This window comes from Alnus glutinosa, chromosome 4, assembly GCF_958979055.1.
Source record: "Alnus glutinosa chromosome 4, dhAlnGlut1.1, whole genome shotgun sequence".
In the NCBI taxonomy this organism is placed as follows: Eukaryota; Viridiplantae; Streptophyta; class Magnoliopsida; order Fagales; family Betulaceae; genus Alnus; species Alnus glutinosa.
The window spans coordinates 17,390,042-17,410,344 of record NC_084889.1 but is presented as its reverse complement, the minus strand read 5'-3'; the positions used below and the strand labels follow the sequence as shown (position 1 = coordinate 17,410,344).

At 39.7% G+C, this 20,303-nt stretch overlaps 1 protein-coding gene across 2 annotated transcripts; it reads left to right on the top strand.

Moving 5' to 3' along the window:
* Positions 1-220: 220 nt before the first annotated feature.
* Positions 221-12,593, top strand: LOC133867500 (protein MICROTUBULE BINDING PROTEIN 2C). Of its 2 annotated transcripts, none has more exons than XM_062304297.1 (5): positions 221-609; positions 1,097-1,198; positions 9,466-9,822; positions 10,478-10,696; positions 12,079-12,593. In XM_062304297.1, the coding sequence occupies exons 1-5, from the start codon at positions 385-387 to the stop codon at positions 12,232-12,234; spliced, it is 1,059 nt and encodes a 352-aa protein (XP_062160281.1). In that variant the 5' UTR covers positions 221-384; the 3' UTR covers positions 12,235-12,593. The 2 variants fall into 2 exon arrangements, with proteins under 2 accessions (XP_062160281.1, XP_062160282.1); XM_062304298.1 differs by having other exon boundaries at positions 223-609; positions 1,097-1,180.
* The last annotated feature ends 7,710 nt before the right edge of the window (positions 12,594-20,303 follow it).

The window sequence follows — 20,303 nt, the reverse complement described above, 5'->3', positions numbered from 1 at the left end:
GTGGTAAAGAAAAATGCATTTCGATTTTCAAATACCGAAAACAGTTGCTAGGAAAAAAAAAGAAAAAAGAAAAATATATGACAGTTATTGGTACTTTACTCTTGCTAATAGAATTCAAAAAAGAAGCCCCGCTAGGCGCTAGTCGTTACTCGTTAGTCACATAGGAGTGGCATCTTGTAGTGGTTAGTAGAAAATCGGGGGGCATTTGGGTAAGGGTGCTATTTCGTCTAATTTCCGTTGATCCATGTCCGAAAGAGCACCGATTTTGAAAACAAAAAGTCTCTCTCTCTCCAACTCGCTCTCACTCACACCTCTTCTCAGACTTCTCCAGTTAAAATTCTTTTTCTTAATCGATAATATGTGTTGATCGGCAAAAGCGAGAAAATGTATGAGGCGCAGCGTTTCGTGGATTCTCAAGAGAATGCGAATTTTGGGGACCCAAAATCGTGGCTTTCGGGGGAGGATCACAACTCGTCTCCGACTCACCGGCTAACTCAGTCCTCACTCGCCAACTCAACCACTACAGCCCCAGCTGGTCAAAGTGGCAGCTTGGTTCGGGTCCTCTACCAAGACCTTGTCGAGATAGTCCCTCTCGTTCAGTCTCTCATCGTAAACTCTCTCTCTCTCTCTCTCTCTCTCTCTCGGATTTTCTTTCATGGTATTTGTTTTTGGTTCTTTTGAGTTTATCGAAAGTAGGGGTTTTGCTTAGTTGGATTTTAAATGAGGGAAAATTTCCAAGATTTTCCCAGTAATTGACTAGAGCATTTGATTTCAGGGGAAGCTGCTATGAAAAAAAAAAAAAAAAAAAAAAAAAAAAAAAAAAACTTTCTTTAAAGATCTAAAGACGCTGAATTTGAAGTAAATGTTATTTGTGGTATTGAGATGAAGGCGTCGATTATTTGTTTAACCGTGTTTTTTTTTTTTTTTTGTTGGCTTTTAGTTTCCTGGGTTTTGAATGATGGAAAATTCAAAGGACTAAGAATGTAATTTTCTGTCTTTTCTCAGAGTTTCGTAGCGAAAATTAAAATGGAGCATTTCCGTTGCTTCTTTTTTGGTCCCTTTCTATAATTGAACTTTTTGAAATGAATTTGGTTAGGATCGGAAACCGAGCAGTTCGTTTACGCGGCGGGGTTCGGTGATCTACACGAAGACGCCTTCAAGAGATTCGTTATCGAAAAAAGTAAAGTCTTACAGTCAGGTTTTTTAATCTGTACTATGTTATTTGTCATTTATTTACTTTGCTTGCTTTTTACTTGGTTTGGAAGAAATTTGGGTCATTCATGTTGAATTTCACATAAATGTGTGGTGATTATTAGTTAGATTTAATAGGAAGGTGTCATGGGCCTATCAGGGGACTAGCCCATGGGTATCAATCTACCATGGGTTATTACCAATAGACAGCTAAGAAGGAATGACGTAGCAGGAAGGTGTAGACCGTTGCAAAGAGAATTCTAGAAGTATTCCAGAATATGTTATTCTTATTGTTCTTTTACTATTTTACCCTAAGTTTGTTATTGCTTACTGTCAAGGAGAGAGAGAGCAGAAGATTCCTAACCGAGTCTATATAAGAACTATGTAGTAAGGGAATAGAACATACTTGAGAATTATTGTGATCCTTCCTTTGGAGAGACTGAGCCTCTCGAATCGCTCAGAACTATCAATACCAGTATTATTCAGTATCTTCCCTTTCCATTTTCTCTATTAATCACAAATCCCCTTACATTTGGTATCAGAGCCCTCGCTCCTTCACCCACTGCTTCCTCACAAATTTTTTTTTTCCATTTTCCATTGTCCTCATCTTTCCTCATGGCCGACGGTACCCGCTTGTTCCAGTTATCCGAATCCCTGAAAGAGTGTCAGGATGCCCTTCTTCAGCAGCAGACCACCACCAATGCCTTCCAACAGCAACAACTCACCCATAATACCTCCTTTCAGCAGCAACTCACCGAAATGTCTGATTTACTGCGCACCCTCGTCACCACTCATGCTCGGCTTCCTCCCGAACCACACCACGTCGCACCTGGCCTTTTTCCTCCTTAGGGGAATGTGGGTCACGACGTTCCTCCTGCTCAGGGTCTAGACGCTCGTGTTGAGCCTCGGCAGGGCCGCGATGATCGTGGTTTCTTTGGCAACCCAGGCTGGCACCATCAAGATGACCGTCGTCTCTAGTTTGACGACCAGCAGGATCTTCAACCAGGCGACCGTTTGATGACAACTCGGGCCTTACGTCTTGATTTTCCCCGTTTTGATGGCACCAATCTTGCGGGCTGGACTTATAAAGTTAATCAGTTTTTTGATTACTATCAAACTCCCCTTCATCAACGCCTTCGCATGGCCTCATTCCACATGGAGGGCGAGGCCCTCATCTGGTTCCAGGACGCAGAGGAGTCAGGGCAGTTTCCGACGTGGGATGCTTTTGTCCATGCCCTGTTAACTCGATTTGGGCTAGCTTATGACGATCCGATGGAAGAGTTGATGCGGCTTCGTCAATCTTCTTCGGTAGCTGAATACACCACTCAGTTCAAGGCTCTATCTAATCGGCTTCGTGGGGTCTCTGATAGGAACCGCTTGAGTTGTTTTCTCAGTGGTTTAAAGGATGATATTAGACTTCCTGTCCGTATGTTACATCCTACCAGCCTTATTGCTGCGCTTGGCCTTGCTAAACTCCAGGAAGAATACTTGCAGAGTTTCAGACGTCCTGTCCGTTCTGCTACGTCTTCTTTTTCCTTTGGCCGTCAGCAGAGCTGAAACCATGCGGGCACTGTGTCCTCCCCTGTTCCAACCCCTGCATCTGCCCCATTAGCTTTACCGGCCAAACCACATACTAGACTCCCAATCCATCGTATTTCTCCTGCTCAAATGAAGGAACGCCGGGAACAGGGCCTCTGTTATTACTGTGACGACAAATGGCAGCCTGGCCATAAATGCAAGTCTCCTAGCCTGTATCTCCTATCTGGCTTAGAGCTACTTTCGGATGAAGCTCCTGAAGATGTTTATTATGATTCCACCGACACAGTTGAGCCTACGACGGAGTTTGACATCGTGGAATGCAAAGACCCTGAGATTTCCTTAAATGCTATTTCGGGTTCGCTCGGTGCTAAATCCATGCGACTTTTGGGTTTTCTCCTCCATCACCGAGTAAGCATTTTGGTTGATTCAGGCAGTTCTCATAACTTCCTGGATCAGTCCTTGTTGCTTAAGGTTCCACTCTCCCTTGAACCTACTCACCGTCTTCAGGTTAATATTGCGGATGGCACTTCCATTCCATGTCCAGGGATGGCCTCTTCGGTTTCCCTTCGAATCCAGGGCCACACTATCATCTCAAATTTCTATTTGATCCCTTTAGGGGGCTGTGATGTTGTCCTTGGCATTGAGTGGCTTCGCACGTTGGGCCCCATCTTGTGGGATTTTACCCAAATGACTATGTCGTTTACACTGCAGGCCCAGAACCTTACGCTCACTGGTGTACCCCCTGGCGAACTTTCAGTGGCTGACGGAGCCCACTTTCTTCAGTCCAACTCTGCTGCTACTAAGGGCCTCCTATTGAAGTTGCTCTCTTGTGATACAACTCCACTCCCTACGGCCTTACCAGTTCCCATTCAGACACTCCTGGACTCCTTTACAGAGGTTTTTTCCACACCCACTGGTTTGCCGCCTTCTCGTACCCATGATCACAGCATTGTCCTCAAAAGCCCACACCCTGTCAATATTCCCTCCTATCGCTACCCTTATTTCCAAAAGGCTGAGATTGAGAAGATCATACGTGAGCTCTTAAGCACTGGGGTCATTCGCCCCAGTCAAAGTCCTTTTTCGGCCCCAGTCCTTTTGGTCCGGAAGGCTGATGGCAGTTGGAGGCTCTGCGTGGACTATCGCGCCCTTAACCGTGACACCGTCAAAGACAAATTCCCAATTCCGGTTATTGACGAATTGTTAGATGAACTCCATGGTGCAACTGTTTTCTCCAAGCTTGACCTTCGTTCCGGTTATCACCAAATTTGGATGAAGCCCGACGATGTTCCTAAGACTGCGTTTCGCACTCACGAAGGCCACTACGAGTTCCTCGTCATGCCATTCGGCTTGACAAACGCTCCAGCTACTTTCCAGGCCCTCATGAACTAAATCTTCAGTCCATTCCTACGCTGTTTCGTTCTCGTCTTTTTTGACGATATATTGATTTACAGCCAAAATTTGGAGGACCATGTGCACCACTTAAAGGCAGTTCTGGAGGTTTTATTGCAGCACCATCTTTTTGCTAAACAATCCAAGTGCACATTTGCTGTGGCTGAGATTGAATACCTTCGCCATTTTATCTCTCATCAAGGAGTTCGAGCGGATCCGGCGAAATTGGAAGCCATGCTGAATTGGCCTCTTCCGCAGTCAATTAAAGCCCTGCGCGGGTTTTTGGGCCTTACCGGTTATTACCGGAAGTTCATTCGGCACTATGGTATTTTGGCTGCTCCCTTAACGGCTTTATTAAAGAAGAATGCCTTCCACTGGTCTCCAGCTACGTCGACTGCTTTTGATCAACTTAAGAAGACGATGATGACTCCTCCGGTTCTCAGGCTCCCAGATTTTTCTATTCCCTTTGTGATAGAATGTGATGCTTGTGGGACGGGCCTCGGCGCAATTTTAATGCAGCAAGGCCGACCCATTGCTTTTCTCAGCAAGGCCCTTAAGGGCCAGGCACTTCCTCTCTCTACTTATGAGAAAGAGCTGCTTTCCTTAGTCACCGCTGTCCAGCAGTGGCGGCCTTATCTGCTGGGACACTCTTTTACGGTGCGTACGGATCATCAGGCTCTCAAATTTCTGTTGGAACAACGGGTGGGAACAGTCTTCCAGCAGCGTTGGTTGTCCAAGCTACTCGGCTACGATTTCCAAATAGAATACAAAAAGGGCCGTGACAATGTGGTTGCTGACGCCTTATCCAGGTTGCCTGAGTCTAACCCTTCTATTTCTCTCATCTCTTTTCCGACTCCTACTTGGATCTCGGATTTAAAGGATTCTTATCTCCTAGATCCATACACTGCTGCCTTGTTACTTACTCTGCAGCAGGGAAAGGCTGCTCCTAAGGGATACACCTTGCAGCAGGGTTTGATCCTTCGCAAAGGTCGACTTTGGATTGTGAAGGGTTCACCGTTTCAGCAACTACTTTTGGAATTCATCCACGCCAATCCCGCGGCAGGACACTCCAGGTATCACAAGACCATCCAGCATGCCAAGGCAAATTTTTTTTGGACAGGGATGCGTGCTGATATTAAGAAATTTGTTCGTGAATGTTTGGTGTGCCAAACAAATAAGCATGAGACACTGCCCTCCCCAGGCTTGCTCCAGCCTTTGCCAATACCTTCCCGAATCTGGTCAGACATCTCCATGGACTTCATTGAGGGCCTTCCTTTGGCTCATGGGTTTTCTGTTATCATGGTGGTCATCGATCGTTTTTCCAAATATGGACATTTCATCTCTTTAGCTCACCCGTATACTGCTGCTACCGTTGCTCAAGCCTTTTTGGCCAATATTTTCAAATTACAAGGGCTGCCGGCAACAATTGTTTCAGACCGTGACCCGGTGTTTACTAGCTCCTTTTGGCGGGAACTATTCCGTCTCCAAGGCACTACCCTTGCCTTCAGCTCAGCCTACCACCCCCAGTCGGATGGGCAAACAGAGGCTCTCAACAAGTGCCTTGAGACCTACCTTCGGTGTTATGCGGGTGCCAAACCAAAAGAATGGAGTGTGTGGCTTCCTATGGCTGAGTGGTGGTATAATACTAACCACCACTCCTCTACTGGTCTTACACCGTTTGAGGCGGTTTATGGCTATCCACCACCCTCTCTTTTATCCTACGTTCCTGGCACCTCAGCTAATCTCGCAGTCGACTCCCAGTTGAGGGATCGTTCTACTGTCCTTTCTATTCTTAAGGAGCATCTGCGCGAGGCCCAGCATCGGATGAAGACTCAAGCTGACAAACATCGCACTGAACGTGAATTTCAGCCTTATCGTCAGAAAACCGTTGCTCTGCGCCGAAACCTGAAGCTCTCTCCTCGCTTCTTCGGACCATTTAAAGTCTTACGTCGCCTTGGGTCTGTTGCATATGAACTGGACCTGCCTTCTGACGCGCGTATTCACCCAGTATTCCACGTGTCTTTCTTAAAGAAGAAACTGGGTCTACACATCACACCTCTTTCCACCCTCCCGCCAATCGATGCTGCTGGTGAAATTCTCCCCGAGCCAGAGGAGTTGCTTGCACGCCAAATGGTCAAACGCCGTGGCAAAGCGGCTACAGAGGTCCTTGTTCACTGGATGGGTACTTCTTCGGCCGATGCTACCTGGGAGCTTTTATGGGATCTTCAACATCAGTACCCGCACCTTGTGGGCAAGGTGCTCTGATGGGAGAGGCCTTGTCATGGGCCTATCAGGGGACTAGCCCATGGGTATCAATCTACCATGGGTTATTACCAATAGACAGCTAAGAAGGAATGACGTAGCAGGAAGGTGTAGACCGTTGCAAAGAGAATTCTAGAAGTATTCCAGAATCTATTATTCTTATTGTTCTTTTACTATTTTACCCTAAGTTTGTTATTGCTTACTGTCAAGAAGAGAGAGAGCAGAAGATTCCTAACCGAGTCTATATAAGAACTATGTAGTAAGGGAATAGAACATACTTGAGAATTATTGTGATCCTTCCTTTGGAGAGACTGAGCCTCTCGAATCGCTCAGAACTATCAATACCAGTATTATTCAGTATCTTCCCTTTCCATTTTCTCTATTAATCACAAATCCCCTTACAGAAGGTGGCGTTCCCAGAGTGGTTTGTTTGATGTCTGTGTTGCAAGTAAGGGATGGTAGGAGTGGGGAGAATGTCCGACTGCTGCCGAACCATCACCGACCGGCAACTGACTTCCAGCAGCCGGTAGGTTGAATAAAACTACTCTTTCAATTTGGTTCGATAGGCGGTAGAGATTTAACCGAACCGCACTTTTTTCTTTTTTTTTTTTATCAAATCAAAACGATGTCATTTCATTTGAAATGAAACAAGGTTGTGTTGAGTCTTAGAGTACTTGTTTAGCCCAAAAAACCATTTACGCAAAAAACCTATTTTGGCCCATAAAAAAAGTCTTGGCTCAATATAAAAAGGTCACGGTTAACTGATTAACAAATCGACATGTAACCGACTTAACTGAAATAGTCGGAAATTGTTACCGTCAGTATGTAGTCGGTTAATTAACCGACTGTGACAGTTCAGTGGCCGAAAATATTCCTACCGTCATCGATTTAACCGATACTCAATCCTAAGGATTGGTAAATCTTTCTTCTTCTTCTTCTTCTTCTTCTTATCTTTTTTTTTTTCTTTGGGTTATTGCGGAGCAATCAAGTGGAAATAAATGTAGAGATCTTAATTATGTTCTAATTGAATCTTAAGCCATTAGAGGTGAAAGTAATTCATACTTCACTTTCCCTAATGCTGTAAGTTTACTGTAGTCAAAGTGTCTTGGAAATGCACATTTGGCCACCCTTGGTACGCCACGGCCAACCTGTGTATAGGTCACATAAATACGATTATTGGTGTATTTTTGTCGTATTACTTGAATTCTAAAGTTAATAACATAAAGGGTTAAATGCAACTTTACTAGCACTGGTTTGTATTTTTTTCAAAAAGCTACCAAGATTTTCAAAAAATGACGCCTCTACTACCTGGGTTTTTGCTCGCATATCAGATTACTTCTTCTGTCAATTTTCCATCCAAAAAATAACAATCATGTTGTCATATGGGCAAATAGCCACATCATCTTCTATGAGATTGTTCCACGTGTACATCAACACCTTCTCATACTTGAGCCCTCAGCATCACTTGTCAAATCAGTATTTAACATATTAATTAAGCATAATAAATTAAAATTATATCCTTATGTTAAAAAATTTCTAAAAAAAGAAAAAAAAAAATGATGCTGAAGACCTCCACGACCCACTCGCGGAGGGCTTCACGACCTTCATGAGGGGTGGGTCGCGGAGGCCCTACGACCCCCGTGCAGAGCTCCACCTGTGAGGAGTGGGTTGTGGAGCTTCTGTGATCCCTCGTGGAGGTCATGCCTCTGTGAATGTTCGTGGAGGCTCCATGACCCACACCTTGTGGAGGTTGCTGAGGCAACGCAACCTCCACCCGTCAAGGGTGGATCTACATGCTGATTATTGGTGTTGGGCTGACCAGTTTTTTTCTTTAGACCTTTTTTAACAGAAAGATATAATTATAATTTAATTAATATGTTAAATACTGATGTGGCAAGTGATGCTGACGTGTCAAGTATGGGATGGTGTGATGTACACATGACACAATCTTGTAGGAGATACGTGGTTATTTGCCCACGTGACACATTGATCATTATTTTTTGGATGGAAAATTGACAGAAGTAATAATTTGGTAAACGTGTAAAACTCATGTAGTTAAATTGCCATTTTAGAAAACCTAGGTAGCTTTTGACAAAACTGCAAACAGTAGGTAGTAAAAATGGATTTACCCTAACATAAATGCAGAAGAATTGATCTATATTTTATTGTTCTATGCTTAAGATGTATTGTCATCTTTTGTGATTATGGGTAGGAACCATGAAGAATTACATATTACAAAGAGAAAAATATAGAAGACTTTGAAATTTAGAAGTTAATATAGGCATATAGGGTATGATAAGAAATCAAATAAAGTGAAGGAGAAACATAAATAAAATAAATTCTGCATGAAATAGCACGGTTTCTTTTTCCTTTTTTTCCTCATAACACAGATCATGATGTCTCAAATAAGTCTGAGCCAAGTCTTTCTTTTTGTTTATATATGGTTGTATAATGTGTATAATGAATACTGAAAGTTGCTATTTGAGATGTAACGTTTTTTTGAAAGTGGAGTCTACTTGTACAAAAGCTATCGCACTTGTGGCTATGTTTTCCTAGTGAATTACACTGTTAGAAAAGTAGTTGGAAAATTTTAGCTGTTGGACTATCTAGACTTATCTATGAATGTTTTGGTATGGACTAGGAGCAGTTCCCCCCCCCCCTCCCCACCTCATTCCAGTGAGACATGGATTCGAGTAAGTCTGAGCTAATAATTTTTCAAATTTGGTTGGGAACTATTTGTTTGTTAGGTTGGAAGCCAAAAATGTAACCTTTATCTTTCCTTGGGCTGAAGTAGTTACTGTTTATCTCTCTACTTTGTATTACCTAATCAAACACTCTAATAGTGACGTTTAGAGTATCTTATTGCATATTACCAATTATAATTGTAATTGCTAGTATTATGAAAGTTTCTTCTCAATTTTAATTCTGGTTGCAACTTTTCTTTGTATATTTGACAGTCTAATTATGCGTTTGTAGTTTTAGGATTTTTTTTTTTCTTCCCAGAACTGTGGCTTTGTGCCAGGGAGAAATTTGCTGTGTATTGATCATCAAGTGGGTGTTGATAGCTCTTTTCATTATTTGAAGGTAACTGAATCAAAAGGACGGACTGCAGCTCAATCGATTCCCACTAAAAAGAGAAGAGACCCTGGAGATAAGGACCAGGGTAAGAACACTAGCAATAACTCAGATGCTGACAACTATTCAGTTGTTTCATCAAGGGCTTTGGCAGCAGAAAAGGACAGAGAAGAGTTGGTCATGTTAAAGGAACAACTGGAGGATCTGCGAATAAAATTATCAGAGAAAGATGAACTTTTGAAATCTGCAGAGATCTCAAAGAATCAGGTGAATGCTGTTCAAGCAAAACTTGATGAACTGAGACACCAAGCTTCAGAAAAAGACTCTTTAATAAAGTCTACGCAGCTGCAACTTTCTGATGCAAAGGTACCAATCTATTGCTTATGTTATTTTACTAGCATAATGAATTTGTCAAGTGTTCGGGGTTGTGAGCGCCAACTTCTGGTTTATTATTTTAGTGATAGATGAGATAAAATACAGATTTCTCAAATGTTGTCATTTTACTGCAATACCTAAATGAAGTTGTTGATATGGGTCTTAGGAAATATGACAGAGTCAGCTAAGGTGGATATGGATGCAACACTTTTAGGTTGTTAATCAAGGTTATAATATTACTTTTGACATTGATTTGGTCTTGGTCCAATACGACATAATTTTACAAGATATTGTCACTGTCAATTTAAAAATTTTGACGTTCATTTTTTTACTTATTTTTTATTTTATGGGTTATGTTTGGTATGAATTGAAATTTTGATTTTTTTAATTTCAAAATGCATTGAAATCAGACTACATGTTTTTGTTCTATGTTATGAATCTTAAAAGAAATATGTATATATATATATTTCCTTCAACAAAAATGGTTTAGTATCTAATGAATCAAGTTGAAACCTGGCTGCATGCTCCATGTAGGAAAAGAATATAAGATTGAATATATCTCTATTTCTTTTTCTTGTTTAACTTTCTTCTTCTTTTTTTGGATGAAATCGTCTCATTTGTTACTAACAGCTCTTCTTTTCCACAGATTAAGCTTGCAGACAAGCAAGCTACACTTGAAAAGATACAGTGGGAAGCAATGACATCCAACAGAAAAGTGGAAAAGCTCCAGCAAGAGCTGGACTGCATGCAAGGAGAAATTTCATCATTTATGCTGTTGTTTGAAGGCTTGACAAAGAGTGATTCTGCTGTATATGCTGATGATTATGACCTAACAGCAAAATATTTGGATTGTCTGCCTTGTACTGTAAGTTAATAGTCCCCACCCTCTGTTTTCTTCTATCTGGCATACACTCTTCTTCCTTTTGGTGCATATATCTTCTGGAATTTATATCTTCATTGATGCAGCAGCTCTAGAGTAAAAAAGAACCATGCTGTTTGGAAGCCCAAGGCTTTGGGCCTTACGCCAATAAGAGCCCTGTGCCAATCAAACACTCTTTTTAGTCGAGGGTTAAATGTCCATAATAGTTGTTTGAGCCTTATTTTTTATTGCTTTTGTTTTATTATTATATTAGGTTTTATATGCATGGTCTAGAATTATTTGGTCTTAGGGTTAGGATTTGCATTAGGATTTTCTTACTAGAAAAACGTGGAACTTTCCATGATGGAGTTTTGGTGCTTATTGATTAGATGTTTACAGCTTTAAAGCACGAGTATGAGTGCTCTTTATCTTTCTTGTTTCTTTGTCTACTTTTCTCGTTGTTTTCTGGCACCTTCATCATTCTTTTGAACCCATAATCAGCCCGCTATACTCTTTACATTACTGCTCACGCAGCTTAGAACAGCCCCCAGTTTCTTCTCTGTTTGCTTCCTTTTCAACTTCCATATTCCTCCTCTGACAACCTCTGCAATGCTTAAACCCTATTTTTTTTCTCAGTCTTTAGACAGCAACTAACTCTTTTAAACCAACCTCAAAAACCCCAGTTTTATTGCTGCCAGGAAATTTCCAGCAAATAGTTTTCTCTTAAACCATAACTCGCCATCTATTATTACTTAAGGCAGCTATAAATGAATAATACCAAGGCTGTCCTAGCTCACCTATACTGCTGCATTGTATGTTTTTTTGCTTCCCTAGCAATGTACTTAACCAGAAAGGTGCTTTGTACCGCACTTTGCTTTGCAGCGATAATTGTACTGTTTAATTCAATTGGACCTTAGTTTATCGGTTTTAATTCGGACAAGTTGATCGCTTCTTCCTTTGCTGAAACTTCCATCTTTGCTGCTCTCAGCTTCTGAATTCGTGCCTTTCAATAGCCAGTCTACAGGCCCTAATTTGTATGGCACGTGACTGCATTTCTAAATTCTATCGCCGGTTCCTTCACTGCTTCCCAAACTGACCTGCTTCTTCCTAAATTATGTTATCTAAATGAGATATGCAAGAAGAGAAAGAACAAATAAATAAATTTTTATTTTAAAAAAAAAAAAAAAAAAAAAAAAAAGATTTCTATGGTCATGGCGAAAGAGCTAAGTGATAAATTATAAGAGTGATTTTTAACTGAGGCAATAAAGCATCACAAGTAATTAGCCAATAATCTATTGAGAGGAATTGGTTTGTGTCTGCAGATATGTATAACATAGGTTTGTTGGTTGTATATTTTGCAACTCACACATTTGTGTTTGTTTAAAAAGGATGATTTGGATGAGAAGGAGATGCAAAGAATGGATGAAGCAAGAAAAGCTTATATTGCTGCAGTTGCCACTGCAAAAGAAAGGCAAGATGAAGAATCTGTTACTGCTGCAGCCCGAGCAAGGTTACATCTTCAATCATTTGTTCTGAAAACCTGAAGTTAAGCATTGCTCCCAGCAGAAAAACGGAAAGTCTTGATTTCCCCCCCCACCCCCCCCAACCCTTCTTTTTTCTCCGTGTTGCGGGCTGTTGTTGATAATTATATCTTAATGATGTAAGGATAAAATTTCCACTTGCTTTTCAAATATCTGTTTTGTTCTTAGGTATTGAGAGGCTTCACACTATGAGGTATTGCTCCCAGCAGAAAAACGGAAAGTCTTGATTTTTTTTTCTTCCCCTCTCCCCCCCTCCCCCCCCCCCCCCCCCCCCCCTCTTTTTTCTCCGTGTGTGTTACTGGGCTGTTGTTGATAATTATATCTTAATGATGTAAGGATAAAATTTCCACTTGCTTTTCAAATATCTGTTTTGTTCCTAGGTATTGAGAGGCTTCACACTATGAGGTATTGCTCCCAGCAGAAAAACGGAAAGTTTTTTTCTTCACCTCTTCCCCCCCCCCCCCCCCCCCCCCCCCCCCCCCCCCCCCCCCCCCTCTTTTTTCTCCGTGTGTGTTACTGGGCTGTTGTTGATAATTATATCTTAAATTCTTAATGATGTAAGGATAAACTTTCCACTTGCTTTTCAAATATCTGTTTTGTTCTTAGATGTTTAATGGGCAACTAATAGGTGCAATTTGTGCATCTGAGAGGGTCCTTTCATTTCAGTTATTAAGACTGTTTCAAGGAGAGAAACAGCTGAAAGTTGTGCCTATTAAAGCACTAGTAGCAAAAAATACTTAAAAATGCTCTACATTCAGCTCAACAAAATAGCTAAAGATTTGCTGAGCACTCTAGTTCAACAATTTATAATTTATTTTTTGACATGGCCACACAAGAGGAGGGAGGAGGGTTCGAACTAATCACTTCCGATTCATGAGGCGTGGTTCTCAGCCAATTGAACTAGTCACTAAAGATTATTCATACATGTAAATTATATACTAGTGCATTAATCTAAAGCTCTCTTGAGTCTCATTATGCACAAAGCCTGAAAACAAAACATAATAAGGATAAGCGAGAATTGTTCAGTAATTAGATCTCAACCATAAAACGGTTGGTTAACTTCATTTTCTGTAAAACGGTATTTTTAAAACTCTTTTTCTTTAAAATCTCATGAAAACATATTTATCACTTGGACACTTGAAACATATAGGCTATGTTTATCAAATTACTCTATTTTTTCCTTGAAAAATTCATCTCCAAAACAATCGACTTTTTATACCACATCAATTATTTTTTTAACAATTTTCTTCACTATTTATATGACATTGATTATTTTTTAACATTTTTTTTTTCAATTATCTATACAAAAAATTCAAAACTTCTTTATGCTTTATATCACATTATTCATTTCTTATTACTATTTGGCTTAAATACCTTTTTGCCTCCTCAGTTTTAACGACTTCGTGTTTTTCCCACCTCGGTTTCACTTTCCATCATTAGTCCCATTTCCAAAATGCTACTCTTGAGTCGTCTCAGCACCAGTTGAAGCCGAGACAAGCTCCTTTCGCTGCCAGCATCAACCAAGTAAAATGTTTCTACAGCTATGGAGGCTAGCTATTGTAGGGTTCCTATTTATTGTGCTTCTGGTAATACCTAGTTTGATGTACGGGGGGAGGACCCTAATGGGACTAGCTAGGAAGATTAGGGAAGAATATAATCAGGCCGGTACAATAGTGGAGCAAGCAATATCATCCATCAGAACGTTTATGCCTTTGTTGGGGAAAGAAATGAAAAAGTTTGAATTGCAAAGTTGTATTTTTGCTTGATGAAATAATCAGCAGTACCATGGCCTTATATGCAGGAGATGACCATGGCAATTGCATTGATTTACTCGTATCCAAAGTAAGTGCAGAATTACAAGAAATCATGGACAATGTAGTTTCCTTATTTGTTGAGGTGATCTTGATTTGCATTCCTTAGCTGTCATGAATGGACTTGGGATTCTGACAGCAGTACTTTCCTTAAGCTGCTGTAATGTTTTCCTTTTCTGCATAGGAGCTGTTGCTACAGGATCTTCGCATAGCAAATGGATGGAATATGCTTTGATGGAGCCACAATCCTCGCTAGGTAGATTGGCTAGATTGGAGCGTGATAGATCATGTGATGGACCGTGATCTTTTTGCTTGACAAGTTGACTGCATGATCTGCACTTGCTGCAGCGTGGTTGGAGCTTTCCTCATTGAGCTCTGATATGTTCATTCTAACAAGTAAGACAATTGCAACATTCTCAAAAAATTTCAGCCACCCTTCTCACCACCACCACGGCCACCCTTCGAGTGAACCGTCAGCTCATTCCCCGAGTCACCATGGCCCACTGGCTGACCCTCCTAGCCACCAGTTAAGCCATCAGTTAAGCCCCCAGCTCACTCCAATTATTGGAATCCAACATTGTTGAATTTAGAATGCAGAGTAAAAGACTTGAGAAATATGAAGAGAGGAGAGAATTCTCTGTTTCTATTGTATTGCATGTAATGAATCAAAGTACACTGAGTAAAGATTAAGCCACCTATCTAACTAATCTAACAAACTAATTTTAAGTAAATACATTAACAGCTGTATATCTAATTGATCTAATTAATCTACACATGTCAAAATAACTGACTTCAACTCAGCAAATATGATACTCGTAATACTCCCCCTCAAGAGGAAGGTTCGGAACAAAATATGTTAAGAACATTCATCTTGGGCAGTAAACGAAGAAAGGCAGTAAGACCAAGAGCTTTTGTGAAAATATCAGCAAGATTAAGTTGAGAAGTGATATGCATTGTGCGTAAAGTGCCTTGTTGAATTTTATCTCAGATTAAATGACAGTCCAATTTGATATGCTTCATACACTCCTGAAAAACAAGGTTAGCTGCTATATACAAAGCGGCCTTGCTATCACAAAACAATAGAGAAGCCTGTGAATGAGGTACTTGGAAGTCATTGAGTAAGGCAGTGAGCCATGTAAGTTCACAGCTAGTAGAGGCTATAGCTAGTGAGCCATGTATTCGGCCTCAGCAGAAGAACAAGAAACAGTCTATTGTTTCTTAGATTTCCAGGAGATGAGGGAGTCTCCAAGAAAAACACAGAAACAAGTGACTGAACGCCTTGAATCTGGACACCCAACCCAATCACTATCACAAAATGCCTTGAGCTAAAGATCAGAAGAGGAAGGAAAGAAAATCCCTTGACCAGGAGTGGCTTTCAAATATCGCAAAACATGATGTACTGCATCTAAATGAGGTTGTCTAGGCTTATCCATGTACTGACTTAAAATCTGTACAGAAAAAGCAAGATTTGGCCAAGTGATGGTGAGATAAATCAATCGACCAATTAACCTTTGATACATAGAAGGATCTTCAAGAAGAGTACCACTATCTCTCGAAAGTTTCAGATTAGGTTCCATGGGGAACTTTGCAAGCTTAGCACCTAAGAAACCATATCCAAGGCATATTTTTTTTGAGAAACATAAATGCTTGTAGAACTACGAGCAATCTCAAGACCAAGAAAGAACTATATAGTACCAAGATCTTTAAGACGAAATTTGTTGTTGAGAAACAAAGCAAGAGCTGAGATAGCATTACTGTCATTACTTACTAAGATAATGTCATTAACATATACTAGGAGAGCAATGAAAGATGAACCATACACCTTAGTGAAAAGGGAATAATTAGCTTTTGACTGATGAAAACCATTAGTAAGCAAGGTATTGGAAAACTTAGAAAACCATTGACGAGAGGCCTGTTTGAGACCATATAAAGATTTGAATAACCGGCAAACTTTATTCTCCCCCTTAGTGAAATAACCAGGCAAAGGGGTCATGTAGACTTCTTCATCCAAATCACCATGAAGAAATGCATTGTTCACGTCCACTTGATGAAAGATGTCATTGTTTGGCAGCAGCAAGAGCTAGAAGGCATCAGACAGTGGTTAACTTGGCAACAGGTGAGAATGTCTCATGATAATCAAGACCTTTGCATTGAGTGTATCCTTTGGCTACCAACCAAGCCTTGTGTCTTTCTATGGAGCCATCAGATTTATATTTGATTTTAAACACCCATTTACAACCAATGGGCTTCTTATGTGAGGGTAAATCAACCAAAGACCAAGTATTATTGGATTCAAGGGCTGCAATTTTAGAATTCATAGCATCTCTCCATTGAGGAGATTTAATAGTGTTAGTTTTATTGTCTACATTCTGTTGACAAAATCACTACCATATAAGTGTGCTGCTATAACAGGGATGCCGTAATTATTCAGAGTCTTCAGAATATTCAAAGATTATTTCTCAAATATGGAAATGGCATTAATATGACAAGTATCAGTATCACAAGCATCAAGAAGGCAATTTCTGAATTCCAGGAAGATTCTACGCAATTTACAACTCAGCAAAAGTCGGTTCCCTAGTTGCCGTTCGTACGTCCTTCAGTGTTCGAGAAGATTTTGAACAGCTCAACAAACACAGTTGGTGAAGACAGCATGCAACCATCCGGACGCTAGGGCAACACCGTCCGAATGCGGAGACTGAAGTTTAATGAAGAAACGCGTGACGCGCGTTATGGAAGTCAGTTGTTGCTTGCCGTCCGGACGCTCTCTGTCTAAGTTCAAACACCGCGTAGAGAACTCCGAATCAATGTTGTATTAGGTCTTCTAAAGCCTATAAATAGGTGTCTCTAAGCTTGTATTATTTACAGAATTCGGTATTGAATTTCATTATGCTTAGAGATGGTGTTTAGGTAGAAATTGTAAGATTTGCTAGCTCTCTAAGAGTTTTTCTTTGTGTGATTTGATCGTTTGAAGTCTAGTTTAGGGAGGAACCCTAAGCTAAAGAAGTCCATTGAAGACCCCTTCAGGTAGGAGACCTGATAGGGAGGCGTTCATGTATAGGTATGTGTTAGAGTTAAAGGTATTACTACTGCATTAGAGGTTTGTAAGTACGAGTACGAGTGCTTTATAACTAGCTTTGTCTTTTAAATAGTGGATTTTCTGGGTTTGGCTGCCCAGATTGGTTTTCTCTTAACTGAGTTTCTACTTCGTTAACAAAATATTTGTCTTTTTTTATTTTCGCTTTTAGATATTTGTTACACAAATTGATCACACACATGTTAAAATTAGGAGTCTTTATTTTTCAATTGGTTTCAAAGCGGGCTCACTCTTATTGGATTAATTTTTTGAGTGCAATCCTTGACTCCTTATTTTATCATGTCTCAAACTCTTAATTTCGTTCCTGCCTTTGATGACACACATTATGGCTATTGGAAAGCCTGTATGAGCTTCTTTTTAAAATTTATTAATGTTTGGAAGATTGTAGAATCTAGTTGGATTAAACCAGCTGATACAACTGACGAACTCACAGTTGCTCAAACTAGCACACGACTTTCTAATGATAAAGCCATCTGTTGGGGATAAATTCCACTCAACCCAATCCAAGGAGGAGATAGACATTTAGCAACTACTTCAGGGAAATCAGGTATCAGTTATCTCAGTAAATTGGGATAGGATTCTAATTAGTCCAAGTATAGTTTGATCAGTAGTCCTATCCCTAGTGGAATTGGGATAGGACTTATGGTCCAATCAGATAAGAAGAATGATCAGATCAAAAGTCTAAGAAGATATCAGATTAGAAGTCTAATAAAGGATCAGAGTCCAATTAGAACTCTGACATCAATTCTAGATCTCGATTAGAACTCTGACAGCAATTCTAGATCGATAAGGAGCAGGGATTCTAATCCAGCTTTGACTCCACCTCTTTGCCTATAAATAGGCACATACCCCAAGTATAAACGAAGACTCGGTTTTTATGCACAAAGTATTATTTTATCACAGAAGCTAATTTAGGTATCGGAGCGGGATCCCCGGAAGGGTCCTTAGTTTTTGTTGTTTTGCAAAATTATTGAAAAGCATGAAGAACATCAGAAGAACGTGCAGATTCACACTATACTGGAAACTATACAAACACCCTCCATGCTCTATGTCAAGCTCTTTCACCGTCTGAATTCGCAAGAATTTCAAACTGTGAATCTGCTCAAGAAACGTGGCAACTTTTGGAAACAACATATGAGGGTTTAAAAATTGTTAAATCTATCAAGCTCCAAATATTGATTTCAAAATTTAAAGAATTAAGATGTTGGAAGATGAGACATTCAATGATCTGATCTAAAAAATAAAAATTGATAAAAATAATAATATAAAAAAATTAAAAAAAGAAAAAGAAAAAAGATATCAATAAGAAAACAAAGATCTAGAAAATCAAAATCCAAACAAAATAAAGATCCAAAAAAACCAAAACAAATAACAAAGTGGGATTTAGCGAAGTTAGATATTGCTCTTCCTTTAGATTACTATTAGGGAAAATATTTGTTAGACCTTCAAGTATTAAAGCCCATCAGAGTTCATTTGGGCCCAACCCGATTCACCCGACCCAGGTAGTCAGGTCCGGTTACCCGTGTAATCCAAGTCTGTGGATATCTCGGGATTACCCGGGGTTTAAGAATCATGACGCACGATGCATACCTAGATTGTGCGCCCAAAGCTGCTTCAACCACGCGTCATTCATAAATAGATCGTGCACCTGAGATAAGTGGTCATGGAGCTCGGAATGTTCGTACACTCGGGACTACGTCGTCCTCAACTGCCAACCCCCCGCATAAACCGGAAACTCTGAATATCCTAGCTATTCTCCAACCCCTATAAATAAAGGGGTCTTCTCAAATATTAAGGTACATTCTATGCTTCTAAAAATTACTCTGTCTATATTCAAACTGTCTTCTGACTTAAGCATCGGAGCGGGATTGTCGAAGCCCTCCCAATGCAATGTTTGTTATTTTGTAGATCCCAAGAGAAGAAGTAATCACACTATCCAATGATTGACATATCACCATATGGAAAACTATATCAACAATTACAGTTTTCCTTCCGATGCTAGAGAATGAGAGACTTGATATATATGGAGAATGGGAGAACTATATCTAAAAAGAAATTCTAAAATAATAATAATAAAAAATTTAAAACACAAAACAAGTAATATATTGGGTTAGAAAACCATGATTGCTAGAAAATAGGTGGAGCGAGAAAGATGAAAAATAAAAAATAGAAAGAGTCATGAGAGACATACCTTGGCGATTATGCAAAGATTTGAGAAAAAAGGAAATGCGATTATTCTTGAGAACTTGAGAGTTGAAAAAATTGAGGGAAAGATTTGAGAGTGAGAGAGCTTTTTTTTCTTCGGCGGTGCAAATAGAGAGACGGAAATGGGAATTGAAAGGAGAAATTGATAGGATTTCTAAAAACTAAAAAATTCACTTGCAAAAATGACGTCTTTTATATATATATATATATATATATATATATATATATATATATATATATATATATATATATAGGTAACGGGTGAACAGATATTATGTACCCCTACCTACCCATATTTCGCTATCCGCATGCATATAGATGGATAGCGGAACAAGTATCCATTAGACGAGCCTTTCTACACATCCTTCACTCATCCCCCTTCATCACCCTTTTATAATAAAAAATTTAATTTTTATTAAAAGGTTGTCTCTGATGTGACATCAGAGACAACCTTTTAATAAAAATCAATTTTTTAAGGAAAAGAGAGTGATGAATGGGGGATGAGTGGAGGATGTTTAGCATTTCCTATTAAAATAAGTATTGTCATACTTTATTAGGATTCAATTCTTGCATTTTACATTTAATTGTGAAATATTATTTAATTATTAATCTTGAGCTTAAATGATATATTAATGCAAGAATTTGTACTTTGTAGGAATCACAAAAGAAATAAAAAGAAAGAGGAGTTCCTATTTAATTAAAAGAAGTCCTTGAAAAAGAAGACAAGAAGTGAACCCACAAGAGAACTCTTACTTGTGTGAAGAGTGAAGACTCCTACTTGCATAAAAGGTGCAATGTAATCAGTGATCCAAAAAAAAAAAAACTTTGAATAAAGAAAAAAAAAATCTGGATCAAACAAGGCTGCACACACACGATAATGAAGGGGAAAATAAGAGGATGATATGTTTTCTTCTCTATAAAAGGAGCACAGCGGGTTTAAGGGTTAAAAATTCACCTATAAC